Source organism: Chelonia mydas, chromosome 1 (assembly GCF_015237465.2).
Source record: "Chelonia mydas isolate rCheMyd1 chromosome 1, rCheMyd1.pri.v2, whole genome shotgun sequence".
Taxonomy (NCBI): Eukaryota; Metazoa; Chordata; order Testudines; family Cheloniidae; genus Chelonia; species Chelonia mydas.
Genome location: NC_057849.1, coordinates 66,107,463 through 66,124,793, shown reverse-complemented (window position 1 = coordinate 66,124,793; position 17,331 = coordinate 66,107,463). Strand labels below are relative to the sequence as shown.

The window sequence follows — 17,331 nt, the reverse complement described above, 5'->3', positions numbered from 1 at the left end:
CGAACTTGTATTATACCTCAGGTTTGTTTCTAACTTAGTGCTATTTATATTTTTGTTGGACACTAAAATGCTAAATAGGCATTAAAACCTTTTTTTTTCCTTTTTATCAAGTGAATTAGCTTATGTGTGTGCAGGACAAAATGGACTATATCATTTTACATTTAACTTTAATATGATATGAGTTGTGTTACTAATGACCAGGATATGTTTTGTTGAATAATGATCTGGAATGATTTTTGTTTTTTGTGTTTTTGTTTCATTTTTGTGGCAGATAATTTTATACAGAAATGTTTACCACAAATGAATGTTAATGTTTGGTGTAGCTTGGACTACTACAAAATCTTTTTTAGGACTTTCAGTAGAAGCCTGTGGTGACTGCTGGAAATCCACCACAGATCAGAATGATTCAACCCTGCTTTTCATGGGGTTTATAGGTAAACAGTAAAGTCAGCATCAACTATTGAGGACAGTCTTAAAATATCAGACGTAGTTCTATTCCTCATTTCTCATACCTTCCTATCAGATTGTCAAAATGGCACTGTCTTTCCTTCTTTCTCTTGGTTCTTAATGTACTTCACACTGTCCTAATGAAAGTTTGGTCAAAATGAAACCAGTATTTTATGTGAAAAAGAAAGAGCAGTGAAAAGAACATACTTGTGGGCACTTCAGACGTTCACTAAAAGCCTTAAAGCAGCACTGGTCTTCCTTCATCCCTGTAAAACTGTTATAACCAGGGGCGATCTTTTTTTTTTCCAGATAAGCAGAAGAGGCAAGTAAGTGCCAGCCTATACTTTTTTTTTCACTTCCTCACAGCTACAGGGTCACTTCCACGACAGTCCTGTAAAAGCTTGTCAATTTCTCTCACAACTTCCTCTGCATCCACTGACTCTCTCCCTAGATCCCGATTTGAACGGTCTAACTGCTCCAGAACAGAGTCCATCTCACTTGAGTCTCGGCTCACTCGGGAATGTACATCTGCAAAGACCCTAGCCATCTGATCTGATGCAATGAATGGAGTGTCTCTTGACTGTTTACTAGGTGATAGATACTGACTGTCAGTTGACAAGTACTGGCTGCTTCGTTCAGCCAAGGCTCCTGATTTCACTTCACAACCATCCAGTGGTCCTTTTGTTGAGGTGCAAGGCTCAATGCATGTCTTGGTTGGGCTGCTCGATGCTGAGGGAACCTCCTGAAGAAGAGGACTCAGGGCACGTTTGGCTTTTAAATAAGGTTTAACATTGGCAATGAGAATAGTGTGCTCTCGCTTGTCTTTCCCGAATGTACAAAAAGTCTTTTTCCCGGTGGGATTCACAGTTTCGTAAGTCTCAGTCTCAACGTTAGCTTCAACTGTGGGTACAAAGAGATTTGTGCGATAATCTGCATTTTCAGCCTGATTGTTTGTAGGGAACTGTGGCATCCAACACCTGTCAGAATGACCGAGCACTCTGCATTCATCTGTGCAATTAACACACTCTTCTTGTTCTGTAAAGCAAATGAGAAAAACAACAACTCATGTTATTAGGGGTTCCTTTAAACTAATACAGAAGCTATGATCAGCTCTCGTTTGGCTTTCCTGACCTCTGATTTCTTAATTATGGAAAAAAGGAATAATTAAAACATTTCAGGAGGACTGCATAAACTAACCGTTTGAGACAATATATTTACTTAACTCTGTTCTCTCAATATTAAAGCATTCACATAGCCCAAAGGAAATAAAAAGGGGTCGTTAGAGAATCATTCTCAGTAGAATTGAGCTTCATCTGTAAACTAATCTGCTGTAGAAATCTGTTAGTCTTTGTTCTGTAGAACTCATCCTAGAAAAATAGTGAACAGTACTTAAGGAACTCAAAAGGCATTATCAGGATTAATTTTTCAAATCAAATAACTGAGCAATGACTGGCTCTATGGAAATACAAACACTTCATAGAATTAAGCCAGCTGAGTTTTCATTTTTGTCACCTCCATTTTGTTTGTAATTGCTATGCTGGGTGACAGTCATGAAATAAAAAGATTTTCTTAAAAAGCCAACTTTTCCTGCTGAGAATAGAGAACTCGAATTTTCCATCTGTATGGTTCAGTATAAGCTTGTCAAAAATGCATACCGCTATTTTATTAGACATGAGAATGGATCATGTAATCAGTTTCCTCCTTTTTTGTTTTGGTGAAAGTATGTGAAAATGGATTTGCTCAATACATACAATTTGGAAGAATGATAAGCCTTGACATACTATTTGAATTGATAATGCTTTCAGTCAGGATTTTTATATTTCTATTTTATGAAAGAGATAATGGAAAAAAGCTAAATAAAGCATTTTTGTTCACTGCATTTTTAAAGACTAAATGTGGAGATTTCTGGTCCTACAATTCAGTTCAAAGGCATACATAAGAACTTTGGGCTAGATTAACGGAGGGACTAACATGTTACCACACCTAACTTTTAGGCACCTTACTGCTCAGAGGAATCCACAGCCCCAAGTTAGGTACCTAGGCTCCCTGTACAGTGCATAGGTAAAAGAGAAATAGGTGCTGGTTGTGCTCCCCTTATATCTTTCAGCCCACTGGTTAGAGCACTTAACCAGATTGTGAGAGACCCACATTCAATTTTCCTCACTGCCTGATGCAAATAAGGAACTTGGGTCTTCCCTGTCTCAGGAGATTACCTTAACCATTGTGCTATGATGTATTCTGGGGCAGGTTTCTTGCAGTCTCTCCTGTTGAGCTGTGTATAATTACTTAAATGCACACTGGGAGAGACAGTGAGAGAGGATGGCACTACAGTCCAGTGGTTAGGGCACTCACCTAGGAGGTAGGAGACCCAGTCCCTGTTCTCCAATGCCTAGTTAATTATACAAAGCAGCACAGCTTCAACAGGACAGATCGAGAGAAGCCTACCTCAGACTAAACCCTAACACAGTAGTTAGCGCACTCTATTGGAAGAGGGAAGAACTACGTTGAAATCCCTTCTCTACATAAGGCAGAATGAAGAATTGAATTGGATCTACTACATCCCAGCTGAGTGTTCTAACCAGTGGGCGAAAAGTTAAAAGGGCACCACCAGCAGCTGTTTTGTGTGGGTTTAGGTGTTCGCTGAGAATGCCTACTAGATTGGATTCCACAGGCAAGATAAGCAGGGGAACACCTAGTTTGAGCATCCTGCTGGGGTTTCGGCATGAGATAGGTGCCTAGATTGCGACAGCTGTGTGCATGCTCCCTGGCAGAAATGTACATGCCCTAGGGGACTGTAATGATGGAAATTCAGGCACCTACAGAGGTGGGCGGCAGGTGAGCGGTGGTTTTGAGTATCTCAATGGCAACTAAATGTCAGACTTAGGCCCTAAATCAGGCCCCCAAGCTGTGGCCAGCATGCAGTTCAACTGGCACACAGCTACGGCCCAGCTGTGTGCTAAACGCTGCCAGGCCCGCGTGGCCAGATCCGGGTTCCCTGCTGCCAGGCGCAGTGGGGTTGGGGTCCAGGCTGCCTCCGTGCTGCCCAGTACCCCGCCCAGGGCTCCGCTCCTGGCCCCACTCTGTGGAGAGGTCTCTACGTGGGAGGCACTGGGCATACGGGTCTGTAGGGGAAGGCTCGGGGCGGAGGAGCACTGTAGTTCTCAACCTGCAGCCCAGGTAACACATTGTGGGCCGCATGAAAAACAGGTTGAGTATCACAGCCCTAAATCCTCTGGAGAACCTATCCCTCTCTGCTTAAAAAAATGTGTTTTGGCTGGTCATCTTGAGCCAAACCAATTATTTCTGGACTGTCATTCTTCAGCCCGAACTTCACTGTGTGAATGACTCCAGCTTTATGTTAAGAGACTAGAAAATTTCAGAAATACCCTTTGGATCCCTTATTAAGGGATTCTTGATTGTAAGGGGAACTACTCAAGTTGTAGTGGGGGAGGTTTAGGTTAGATAATAGGAAAAACTTTTTCACTAGGAGGGTGGTGAAACACTGGAATGCGTTACCTAGGGAGGTGGTGGAATCTCCTTCCTTAGAAGATTTAAAGGTCAGGCTTGACAAAGCCCTGGCTGGGATGATTTCGTTGGGGATTGGTCCTGCTTTGAGCAGGGGGTTGGACTAGATGACCTCCTGCGGTCCCTTCCAACCCTGATAGTCTATGATTCTATGATTCTACTGCCCATATTCTCAGTACTCTCCAACCAATACTGAGAAAGTAAATCTCAGATGTCTTGAGTTCTGGGATTCTGAACACTGTTCCTCAGTTGCTAAAAATTTCTACCCGCTAAAGTAGCAGACAGGCCTCCAAATCATTACGTTTTTTTTAAGAATTTGGTAGCCATAAAAATTTTTAGATCTGGAATTCCAGCTGAACTAAAAAGATTGAGATTCTGATATATGTATGCGCCCATACACACACACACACACACACACAAAAGGTCTTGAGCCTGAAAAATGCTGAGCACCCGTAACGTTTACTGACTTGACATTAAAGTATAGTACAGGTGAACTGCACCTATCAGGATCAGACAATAACTATTTAATAATCTTAGAACACAACCTCTATATATTAAATACACAAACTACACAGATCCACACACAGATAAAAACACAGAGAGGCAGAATCAAATACTGTAAAACAGCATTAATCATTTACACTTCAAAAAAAAAATCAGCCATATGACTGAAGCTTGAGCTAAGTTTAATTAATGCCGTGCTACATCACTTTATAGTGAGGTAATTTAATTCATGGTGAGAGAGTTAACCTAGATATATTATTAATAATCATTTACAGAATACTGCGAATTCATGCAGTGCTCTACACATGTTCCTGACCCCAAAGAGCTTAAAATCTAAGACTGACAAAAGAAACAAATATGAGACAGAGTAAATTGCTATGGGGGAAGAGAGTGTGGAGAAATTCTTGAGGAACAGAATATAGCAGGAAAGATTTATGGAAGAAATTAGTAGAGGATCTCTGGAGAACAAGAAGTTGGACACTCTTCTTAGTGTATGGGAAATGGGGTAAAGTAAAGATGGTGAGAAGCAGGGAGTTTAAGAAGAAAATGAAGAGTGCGTACCAAAAAAGGGCTGGGAAGAGCTTAAAGACTGGGGTTGAAGTTTGTGGTGCCTGTTTTTACCCTGTATTAATGAGATGACACTAGTGCCCATACACACATAAAATACGTAGTGACAATTGCCTGGTGATAAAAATGCAGAGCCACACAGATAAATTACATTTCTCTTACACCTGCATTTCACCAATTAGTCTGTCTCTGTCAGAACTGCTTGAAAATTCCAACCCGCAAAGAACTTCAGCTTCAAAAGAACCAAATGAAAAATAAATGGCTGACCAAAAAAAGTGAAAAAATCTCAAAACAAACCAAACAAAAAAACCTCAAACCAAACAAAATAAAACTTCCATCAACCTGCTAGAGCACCGTTTCTCAAACTGGGGTCCCTGGACCCCTGGGGGTTAGCGAGGTTTCTCCAGGTGGTCCGCCGGCCCCACTGATCAACTCCTTCCCCTCAATTCCTCCCCCTCCCTCTCAGCGCCTCCTGCACGCCGGGGAACAACTGTTCCCCGGCATGCAGGAGGCACTGGGAGGGTGGGGAAGGAGTTGATCAGTGGGGGCAGTGGCTCCGGACAGGATTCCGCCCCCTCCCCTGACTTCATTCCATCCCCGCTCTTCCCTCTCCTTCCCAGCACCTTCTGCACACCGCTGAACAGCTGTTCCCAGGCGTACAGGAGGCACTGGGAGGGAGGAGACGAAATCAGAGAGGGAGGAGGAGGAGATGATCCGTGGGGCTGGCGGCTCCGGACATAATTCCACCCCCTCCCGCAGCGTGCCCCATCTCTGTTCCTTCACAGCACCTCCTGCATGCCGCTGAACAGCTATTCAGCGGCATGCAGGAGGTGCTGCAAGGGAGCAGGAGGAATTGAGGGAGAAAGGGGGAGGAGAAGCAGGGACGGGATGTGCTCGGGGGTGGGGAAGAAGTGGGGCAGGGGTGGAGTGAGGGCGGGAAGAGGAGAAGCGGGTGTGAGGCGTTGGGGGAAGGGGTGGAATGGGGAGCAGGGCCTGGGGCTGAGCGGGGGTCATGGGGTCCGCAAAAAAAATTAAATCAAAATGGGGGTCCTCGGGTTGCTAATGTCTGAGAATCGCTGTGCTAGAGAATATTCTTTTATTTTTCATCCCAAACAATGGCATATGTCTCTCCAAATGATGCCAGTCAGGTTTAGGACAAACAATTTTCCATCTTGGACCAGTAACAGATAGAGTGATATGTGTGAATAATCAATTTTTTTGGTTTTCTGGCCAAATTGGGGGGGAAAAAAAGTGTTTCGAGTTGAAACAAAAGCTATTTGGTATTCCGGGTGAAACAAAAAACTGAAAACAAAATAAAAAATCATTTTGGGTTGAATTAAATGTTTTGTTCAAAGTCAAAGAAAAATCTGGGATGTGGGAAACCTGCTTCAAGTCCTTACTCTGTCCAATCTGGGTAGGGATTTGAAGTTGTTAGACTCTCCCTTCCCCAATTACAGGTGAGTGCTCCAAACACCAGGGTATTGGATATTCTAGAGTTGGGCTCTCTCATTCTCGTCTATTAACACTGTTTTATTTTGTTTAAAAAAATAAATATTCATTAGAGGAGGAAGTGAAACCCAAGTATCCGACCCCCGCATCACAGCTGAGTCCCCTAACCACAAGGCTAGAGTCATTCTAACTCTCTTTCTGGCTTTATAGGCAGAGCACTATGAAAAGTAGAATAGGTCTCTTTTTAAAATCTATCTAAAACATTTCTAAACTTTTCTTGTTAAATATGTGGAATACACAGAGGCATGACAGTGTGGTACAAAGGTTTTTATGGCCAACTTAAGGGATTTCCTGCATAAGTCATTCATTTCCTGACTTCTCAGAGTTTCACACTGCAACCTTAATATTCTTTTAATGTAGTTTCTCATCTTAAAACAGCCTGGCAAATTCCATATAAAAATTGCCATCGTATGCAATATTTGCTAGGCAGCTAGGGCAGAATGCTCTATACCACACAATCAAAGATGCAGGAGTTCTCTCCACTTTCCTATGTACCTTCAATCATTCTATCAAAGCAGGTAGGCCCTATGTCCCTTCTTACACACTTTCACAGCTGTCTCTCTGAACTTTCTTAACATATATACATGTGCACAGAGACCACAGAAGACTGGCAGACCCTGATAGGAGGTCATATTTTAAAAATCAGTGCATATTTGCCAACTATTTTAAGACACTTATAACTTTAACAAATCACAGCCAACTTTTCTGAAACCACTAAAACGCACATCTACAAAGAAGAAATTATATTCCTGCTAAATTTCAAGTTTTTAACAACTAAAATGTTCACATTAAGACCTAAAATTAAGGCTACGTTTTAGTCAAGGGTATTTTTAGTAAAAGTCACGGACAGTAAACAAAAATTCAGGGCCCGTGACCTGTCCACGACTTGTACTATATACCCCTGACTAAATCTTGGTGGGGGTGGCAGCCCAGGGGCACCGCAGGTGGTGATGTGGGGGCGGCCTGGGATCCCCGCTGGTGCTGGGGGGTGCAGTTGGAAGGGACAGTTGGCAGGGCTGGCAGGCTCTTTACCAGGCTCCGTGCCTCCCCGGAAGCAGCGACATCCCCCTCCCTCAGCTCCTAGGTGGAGGTGTGGCCAGGCACCTCTATGCACTGCCTTCACTCAGAGTGCCAGCTCCACATCTCCCATAGGCTGGGAACCATGGCCAATGTGAGCTGTGGGGGCAGTACCTGCAGGTGGAGGTAGTGTGCAGAGCCCCTTGGCCACGCCTCCACTTAGGAGCTGAGGCAGGGGGATGTTGCCGCTTCCTGGGAGCCCCTCCAGCTAAGCGCCTCCCAGAGCCCTCACCCCATACCGCACCCCAAATCCCAGCCCTGAGCCCCTTCCCACACTCAAACTCCTGCTGCTGCTGGGAGGCGTGGTGGCCCAAGATTGCCCCAGCAGCGGTCGGTGAGGCTGGCCCTGGGGCTGTCCCAGCTGCTTGGGGAGCCCTGGGGTCAGCCGCACCAGGCACTGGAGAAGTCACGGAGGTCACAGAAAGTCACGGAATCCATGACTTCCGTGATCTCCATGACAACCTCACAGCCTTACCTATACTTAACATTCCATAAGTGTTCCAATCTAAACAATATTTTCAGTCTTATATTTTTTTTGGTCTTTTAACTCTTGGGCTGAAATCTGGCTGTTTTGTTCTGTCTAAGGATTACTTTTTTAAAAAAAGTAATAATGTTTCAGCCATTTTTGAGAATGGGAAATGGAAATTTTCATATACGAAAGTTGTATTTTTTTCTCATTGCCTCCCATTCTCAAAAATGGCTGAACCAGTTTTACTTATTTTTTTTAAAAACAGTAGTCCTTGGACTGAGAACAAACCATTCAAAGATAAAAAACCAAATATATAATAAGACTGAAAATAAAATGGAGCACTTATGCAATGTTAACTATAAGTATCACTATACACTCTGTCTGTAACTAAAACCCTGCGAATTAGCAGATATCCACTTTATATCTGCAGATATTCGCATCTGCAGATGTGAACCATTTTTGCTGATTGGTGATGGATGGATGCGGATCCAAATTTTATAGCTAAGGCCCTACAAATTTTGTATCCATACAGGGCTCTATCTGTAACGTATAGAAAAAAACCTATGGCTGAGATTTTCAAAGCCGACTAGTGGACTTTACAAAACTCCTGTTAACTTCAATATGACTTATGTGGCTAAGTTCCCTAGTCAGCTTTGAAATTGTCAACCTTTATGAAATATATGTGTGTGCATACATATAAGTGTTTACATACATATGCATGTAACTATTACACACTATTTGTCCCTCATCAATAAGTACACAAAGAAAAATCTATGATCCATTAGACTTGGCAATCCCTTTAAATAAAATGAATACTTATCTTTATATATCATATTTATCTTTTCCCTCTAGTTTCCTGAATTGGCTAAAGCTGTTTTTATACATGCATTCATATTTGCAGTATTGACTAGCCTTCCATTTCTGTTCCCTGGACATCCTAGCACTGACTGAATTAAATATGAAGCAAAAAAAGGAGAGAACAGTTTTGTGAGGAAAAAAAATACAAGTTGACCTTGAAGGGAAAACCACCAGCAGTACATGAGCTTTTGCCTTGCTGAAAATCTGTACCTTTTTACTTCACTCTTTTATGTCGCATCACAGGAAGCAGATTTGGACTATTGATTATCATACATTATAAGCTGCTCACCTCACCATTAGCCTGTAATTTTGACTGCTGCTGCTAGAAGACAGTGAAGAAAATCGAACAGCCACTTTTGTACTAGCAGCAGAAACTATAAACACAAAGTGAACTATCACCACCAAGGGCCAAATTAGTATTTATGAGAAAACAGAATCAATTTAAAGGTAAAAATAAATATATAAAATAGGTTATATGCAGCATTGTACAGCAAGATGCACTGGAAGGGTGATATGCACCGTTGGTCTTTATCTCTACTTGTCTACCTCTTGTTGAAAATAAACCCTTAACAGTCCAAGTGTGTACAATAAACAGCAGCAGCCTGGAGACTTTCCTCAATCTCTGGAGCTTTAAGGGTAAACAATCAGAAGTGCTTTATGCACTTCAGGGAGAACAAATCCTAAAATAGACCTGCTAAATTATCAACCATAGAAAGAAAAGGAAACAAGCTAGCTGGCAAATGATAGTAACCTAGATTGGAAATCTGTAGCAGAAAGAGCTAAGATAGCCCAGGATGAAGTCATGCTGGCAAAATGTAGACTGTACAATGCAAGATATATATTTGATCAAAATATGCTACATCTACAACAAAAAACAATGCAAAAAATGGTCATTTGATCTAATCTTAAAATGAAAGATGCATTTCTGTGGTTCTTTCTCTAATTACTTACTCTTTCCTCACAGTCCTCATAAAACAGAATAAAATAAAAATGGCGCCACAGTTCTCTTTACAGCACAAATACACTGCACTACCATGATAACTAATTAGTGGGTTCATATTGCTGACTTCTTTCATATGGCTAAAAAAATGGGAAATCATAATTTGACTCATTAACTCTTAAGTGTCTTCTTAATTATCTCAAGGTGAATTTAATAGAATTAAAGTTTTTTGCTTCTAACAATGATTCAGTATAGCTAACCTAACTTCACAAATACTACTTCACTTTAATTGGCTCTTAGATGTCTATTTTAAATTACTTTAAAAATAAAAGACCAAACATAAAAAAACAACTGCCAAGAAACATCTTATATGATATGTTTATAATCTCCAGGTCATTACAGTTTGTGTCAAATTACTGTACATAATGTAATAGTATATGTTCATGTTTCTGTGTTTATGTGTGTAAGCTGACTTCACTTACATATAAGAAATTATATAAAATCAAACAAAACCAAACCACAATTCTCTAAACTCACACTTGAGTGAGGCAAACGTGATTTGGCCCATTATGCCTTATATTGGCTGACTTGGTAAATGATAGCTCATGTGCATTCTTTGCATAAAATTTCATTCTCGTGGCATTTAGCATGTGTAGCTACCCATCACCATATAGGCATGTAACAGGACTATAAAAAAACACAGAAAAATAGATTTTGTAACACTACAGATTACATTTACATATTGGATAAGTAAAGAAAGAACACTTACTTTCTAACATTTGTGGGCAGTGAATTAAAATGTCAATAATTTTGTTATGCATATGTTGTTACAGTCTTGGTGGATACTAGCATATGCTCATCAGTTTTACATATTTATATGCTTTATTCTTTTTCCTCTTCTTTCAAATAACAGCTGATCTCCTGGACACCTGGAGGGAAATCTTGGCACCACCAAAATCAATGAAAGTTTTGCCATTGACTTTCATATAGCCAAGATTTCACCCCTGTTTCCTATCCTCTCTGGATACTGCCACATTCTAATCTACCTGTTTTACCTTGTTCACCTTTATAAATGCTAAAGGTAAAAAAAAGATCCAATCCTACAAATCCTTAGTGGCATGCACAGTCCAGCTGAAGTCAATGATACTGCTCTTGTGAGCAGGGCTATTCAAATGAGAAAGGGTTTACAGGACTGGGCCCGAAGTTTATATCTACCTCTTCTTAAAGCATGTGGCTTTAGATAATGCTATTACAGTCCACCTCTTGCTTGTGAAATGTTCTCTTTTCTACTGCATTACACAGTAAACAATGTGTTTTCTGAGCTTTATTACCTATTAAGGGGGGAAAGATTTGCCTTTGGGTGCATGCACGAAGTTCACATGGACTTTCCTAGAAGCTGAACAGTCTTGTTGCATACAAAATTATGCAAAGTGAAAAATCAGCATTTACTTTAGACCAATGGAATACACTAACTTTTATACACTATTTTAACATTTTGACATACATATTAAATATTGAATGCCTATATTTATGTACACATATGTATAAATAGCTGAACACTTAACTGTATATATTTTCCCAAAAGAGATATCAATAACTCTCTCTTAAGAACTACAGCTAGTAATTCCTGTAATTGGATTAGAAAACTTTCTAGAATTAATATGAAATTGTATCTCACTTTTGATTTGAGGGAGACAACTACCTTTACTCAAAAATGTTGTAACCTGAAAGAACTATTTATCAGTAGGCATCTATTAGTGACAAAAAATAATGGTTTCTCTGACATGCCCTAACACTAGGATTATATGACACTTCTGATGAGAACCATCAACTAAAGTACTACTTCTGAGGTTGGATTCCTGTTTAATTACAATTGCTTTTGACATAAATAAGCAGAGGTAAACAAACAGTTCTCTGCACATGCTTGCATTTATTAAACAGAGCTGTTTGCAATCTGCATATTTATATTGGCTTGTCTGTTTAAAGGCTTCCTTCAGTTAGGCAAAGCAATTTGCTTAGATTAGAACGATGATTGACAGTAGAACCAAAATGGATTCCCGTCTTTTTAAACCTCTTAACTCTTGTGGGCTTTTCTTCTGATATTACAACTATCAACACCTGAGGATTGTTACCTTTATACAGAGTTTCCCTCTGGTTTTCCTGGAAACAAGGTAAGGATATTTCTAACATTGATACGGCATAAAATGTTAGAAAGGCAATTAAAAGGTGGTGGGCCAGTAGATTTAGTCCTAGTTCATCACTGCTGTGTTAGTCCATAAACATTTCAAAAATATTGCAGGGCTGAGAGGATGATTACATACAGTACATTAAAGTATGCTTTGAAATCTGTGAAAGAGTTAGTGTCAGTCTTACATATTTTTAGAGGCAGTGCAAATATAAGAAAATGTACTTGTTACCTGAAAATTTTCCTTCCTCACAGCGGGCTGGTCCACAGATCCCAACAATGGGTCTTTGGCCTCTGCCTAGCTGTTCTGGAGGCAAACCAGATCTGTGAGTCACAGACAGAGATAGGCTCCACTTCCCAAAAGCCCACAAATGTGAACACTTCCTCAGCAGAAAAAATACTGTCTAAACCAGAAGGGGGTAAAACATGTGGTCCTGGCACCACTAGTGGCCCCTGCGACTCTAAACTGTGGTCCCTTGAGGGTGACGGCGTTAATAAGGATATTTATACTTGACTGAATTGATAACGTGTTCCTGGAGACATATCCTGTAATTTATCAGTTGAAGACCTTAAATCAGGCCTCCCACTCTGCAGTGGGGGCAAGGGGATCAGTTTCTCATTTAGCCCCAGGAACAGCTCTGATAGCTGGCCACCTGCTGCATCAGAGGGAAGGGAAGAGAGAGTCTTTCTGGATGCTCCATGGTACCTGCTTCCCTACCAGGGTTTGGGAGCCCCAAGTGAGCAAGATAGGAGGTCAAGTGGTTCTGTCTGAGCCTAGGGAAGTGTTTAGAAAAGGACATATCCCCTCCTTCACACAGGACAGCTCAAGAAAAGGGAAAAAAGAAATAGAAAACGAGCAACCAGTTTTGGCTCCCTAGTTCTCTACCTCTGAACCAACCCTGAGAGGGGCTGGAATCTGCTTTAATTTGCTCACCAATGGACCAAATGCCAGCTGTGGATAGACAGCACAGCACACTCTGGCTCTCCCCGATCCCACCACCAAAATACTCCCTTGAGCCAGGGCTGCAGGGAGGAAAATGTAAGAGCCAGCTATTCCAGCTCTATGCTTGCTGAGGAAATCTCCAGCAAGAGACTAGCTGGTGGTTTGCATTGCCTAAACAGTTGGCCTAAACTGATAAACTATTAGCATTTAAACTGTGACTATAGTGACTCCTTGTTGTAGAGCCCAAGAGCTGTTTCCTGGAAAAGAAGAGAAATATGACTGCAGTAATTAATAGGATGGATCTGTGGATCTGTTAGAAAGGACATTTTCAGACTAACACATTTTTCTATTCTTTGTCAAAGGCAGGTCCGTAGATCATACAATGCGATTTTATCAACATTATTTCAATGAGATGGGATTGCTCTAGTTCAGAAATTTTACTGAATTTGTATAATTATTTACCAATAATTGATAAAATTCAAATTCTCTTTTGTGTTATGTTCATATCTATCTTTAGAAGCCCAGTCAAGATCAAGGCCCCATTGTGCTGGACACCATACGAACAAATAGTAATAGCCAGTCCCTGCTCCAAAGAATTTACAATTTAGTTAGAGAGAAGAGGCAACAAGTGACTATGAGAAATAAAAGCAAAGAATGAGGGAGGATAGACAAAGGTAATGAAAACATGATCAGACTCTTGATCCTTTCTGAACATACCAATTTTTTTTTAAATAAATAAATGTTGCTATCTCTTACCAACACATAACCAAGCACCAGTGACAGGTTTCAGAGTAACAGCCGTGTTAGTCTGTATTCGCAAAAAGAAAAGGAGTACTTGTGGCATCTTAGAGACTAACCAATTTATTTGAGCATGAGCTTTCGTGAGCTACAGCTCACTTCATCGGATGCATAGTGTGGAAACTGCAGAAGACATTATATACACAGAGACCATGAAACAATACCTCCTCCCACCCCACTCTCCTGCTGGTAATAGCTTATCTAAAGTGATCATCAAGTTGGGCCATTTCCAGCACAAATCCAGGTTTTCTCACCCTCCGCCCCCCCCCCCCCAAACTCACTCTCCTATTACTCTAACTATTACCAGCAGGAGAGTGAGTTTGTGTGTGTGTGGGGGGGGGGGGGCGGGGCGGAGGCTGAGAAAACCTGGATTTGTGCTGGAAATGGCCCAACTTGATGATCACTTTAGATAAGCTATTACCAGCAGGAGAGTGGGGTGGGAGGAGGTATTGTTTCATGGTCTCTGTGTATATAATGTCTTCTGCAGTTTCCACACTATGCATCCGATGAAGTGAGCTGTAGCTCACGAAAGCTCATGGTCAAATAAATTGGTTAGTCTCTAAGGTGCCACAAGTACGCCTTTTCTTTTTGCGAATACAGACTAACACGGCTGTTACTCTGAAACCTATGATGAGGAGGCGTGGCATCCCTCAGAGATTGACAAGGAGGGACCACAACCCGCCCCTTGGGTTGCGGAGCCAGGAGGGTCATGCCTGCCCTGCCAGAAGCTAAGGGGTGGGACAAGAAGCGGAAGTATAAAAGGCAGGTCCTGCAGCTTAGTTAGGCTGGAGCCACTGAGGGAGATAGATATCTGCATTCTGCTTCCTACTGGAGCCCGAAGAGGACTCCATACCAAGGACTTTCCAGAGCTGCTGGTCGACCAAGATGCCGAGGAGCTGCTGGGGATGCTGCTGGCCACCTACTGCAGGGAGATGGAGGACACCCATGGAATGAGGTACCCATCAAGGGGAAAGTAGGAAGTAGTCCATCAGAACTAGATGACAGTCTGGTTGGGCTTTGGCCTGATACTAGGTCCGCTTGTTGCGGGAAGAGACCCGCTGACCTAGTTGTGGACCATTTCACCACTGTTAGGCCCCTGGGCTGAGACCCGGTCCCCTCATCCCCTGCCACCCCAACCCTGGGGCAGCAGCCTCCACACTGTAGACCACGTGGACTGCATTTGTCTGCAGTCTGCCAAAGTCAGGATGCTTGACTGTTGCTGCTCTGTCCTGACTATAGGTCAGAGCCTCCTACTTGTTTGTTGACCCATCCTGCCAGGGGGCCTGGACTTATAAACTTCATTGCACTTGCCCTGACTGCTGTCCAGAGCCCCTCACTTGGTGGTGCCCCACACTGCCTAAGGGCCTGGGCACCTACACTTGGTGCTGCTTGGCCCAGGTCAGGTGGCCTCAGCTTTAAAGACAGCTAATTCCCCTCTGAGTGAGTGCTGCGACAAGGATGTGACTGTGAGGAGGCATGGCCTCCCTCAGAGATTGATAAAGAGGGTTGGCCATGCACCCTTACATAGATACAATCTGAATCCAGGACATATATCCTAATTTTGGCCACTTTTGGACCACCATGTTACCAAATGTGAAAAAAATTACCATTTCTCTCACATTTTTGCCATCAAGCACTAATGTTACATTTAAAAACTCTTTGCCTGCCAGGGAAAGATCATGTCTGTTCTCTACTGATAGGGGAAACCAACTGAATATCACTTTCTGTTTCAAAAGGTTAATATTATGCTGTCGTCATACACCTTAATCCTCGTGGGAGGCTGAATGTTTTTCCATTCCTCCTGAAGGCCATCATTGCTACTTCTGCTTGCCAAGATTCAGCTATCAGATCATCACAAACCTCTCCCTCACTACATAGTAGGCTGAGATCTCCGAGGAAACCTAACTTTGGATATGGGTTTAGAGATGTTTTTGTAGCAAGGTGTAGGAAATGCCTCATGTGGGATTTGTCCTAGGTCAGGATAACCAGCAGGGGACATTACTGTTTGAATAATGGCACCATGGACTATGATTTTGCCAATTGCTGACTTATGTTTTAGTGTATTATTAGTGCTTTCAAGTCAGAGATTTCCTGGATGGAGTTCTCACTTATCCCAATTTATGAGGAATCCACATTCTTCTATGATTTTGACTGTCACAAAAATATCATCCTTGGCTTTCTGCCTGAGTGATGCTCCATTACAAGATAATTCAAGAGAGAATAAATAAAGATGCCCCTTTGTCTGAAAGCTGCCTCTATGACTATGAGAACGTTGGCATAGACTATTGGGAACACAGAGAGATGCAGTTAGATTTTTTCCAGGTTCACAGTCAATAATAATTTTTAAAAATCACTAAGAGATTCTTTTTGAAGATGACTTTTAGAGTCTTCATGTTGAACTTTAATTTCTCCAGATGCCTGATCAAGAGCCTCAAGTTCCAGATTGTGCTGTTGTTTTTTAATACTTTGAGGATCATAATTAGAATAGAATATACACCTTAAAAATTCTCTGTTGGAGGAACTTTCTCTGTTCCTCTGATTTGCATGTGTTGAAATAAGCAGCTGAGTCACCTTGATACCCATCACCTTTGAACTTGTTGTATCTTCATCTGTTACAGAGATCTGCTTGAGTACTATGCCATAACAAAATGGCATTCTGTTTTACAGCAAGACTTGTAGTCTCTATGGGTTTTTTCCCCAAAGATTTTGCCATTACTTGTCCACAGGTTTCCTAAATAACCTCCCTGGATTTGGTTAGAAGCTACTTTGCCTGGCCATTAGCTTCCTACAATCTGAATCATATTCCTTTGAGAAACTGCATTACATACTACAGAACTGGTCAAGAAGCCAAAGGGCATCCACAGGCACAACCAAAATGGAAGATGCTGTTAGTGCAATCGTTCTGAGAGATGTTGTCTACTACTTTAGCCTCATGCTTTATTAAGGAGGAGCTACAGTAAGACATTCCACAGTCTAAAAAAACAGCTCAGGCAAAGCAGGTAGATGCTATTTCTGCCCTTAAGACTACTGAGGTAGCTTCATCATTTCTTTTAAAGATAAATCACACAATATGTCTGCCCATGAATTCCTTGGGAGAAAATCTCCACTCCATAAATGACAGAGCCTTTCATTTAGGCAGACATGGGTGCAGACATTTAGAAAAATGACCAATCTAGTTGTAGACATGTAAACATTATGAACTATCTTGGGCTATTCAGAGAGCCATTTTGGTTTCCTGAAGCCTTTCACTTTGATATAATTAATACAGAACTTCATATATGATTTCTACTAAACCTTAATTTGCTTTTGTTTTATATTAGACCTCTGCTCTCAGTCTTTCTGTGTGCATGGAAAGAAAAGGTGAGGGACTTCTGTGGGGTTTTTTGGCTCGGCTGTCTGAATCGTTTGGATCTTAGAATAAAATATAACAGGGATCCGAAACAACTGATCCCCAAAGGTTGTCTGATGGTTCTAAAAGTGACCAATGGACTTCTGAATAAGACATTGAT

At 41.6% G+C, this 17,331-nt stretch overlaps 1 protein-coding gene across 14 annotated transcripts in view; it reads right to left on the bottom strand.

The window, feature by feature from the left end:
• Positions 1 to 753: 753 nt before the first annotated feature.
• Positions 754 to 17,331, bottom strand: part of PCDH17 (protocadherin 17) — a 101,119-nt gene continuing 84,541 nt past the window's right edge. For 6 of the 14 annotated variants that reach the window (XM_043533654.1, XM_043533644.1, XM_043533652.1 and 3 more), the window contains 2 exons: positions 12,314 to 12,388; positions 754 to 1,482 (listed from right to left, as the gene is read on the bottom strand). In XM_043533654.1, coding sequence (XP_043389589.1) covers positions 800 to 1,482; positions 12,314 to 12,388 — 758 coding nt within the window. In that variant the 3' untranslated portion in view covers positions 754 to 799. The remainder of the gene's footprint in view (positions 1,483 to 12,313; positions 12,389 to 17,331) is intronic. The other 8 variants (XM_043533649.1, XM_043533669.1, XM_037894920.2 and 5 more) reach the window with 4 other exon arrangements.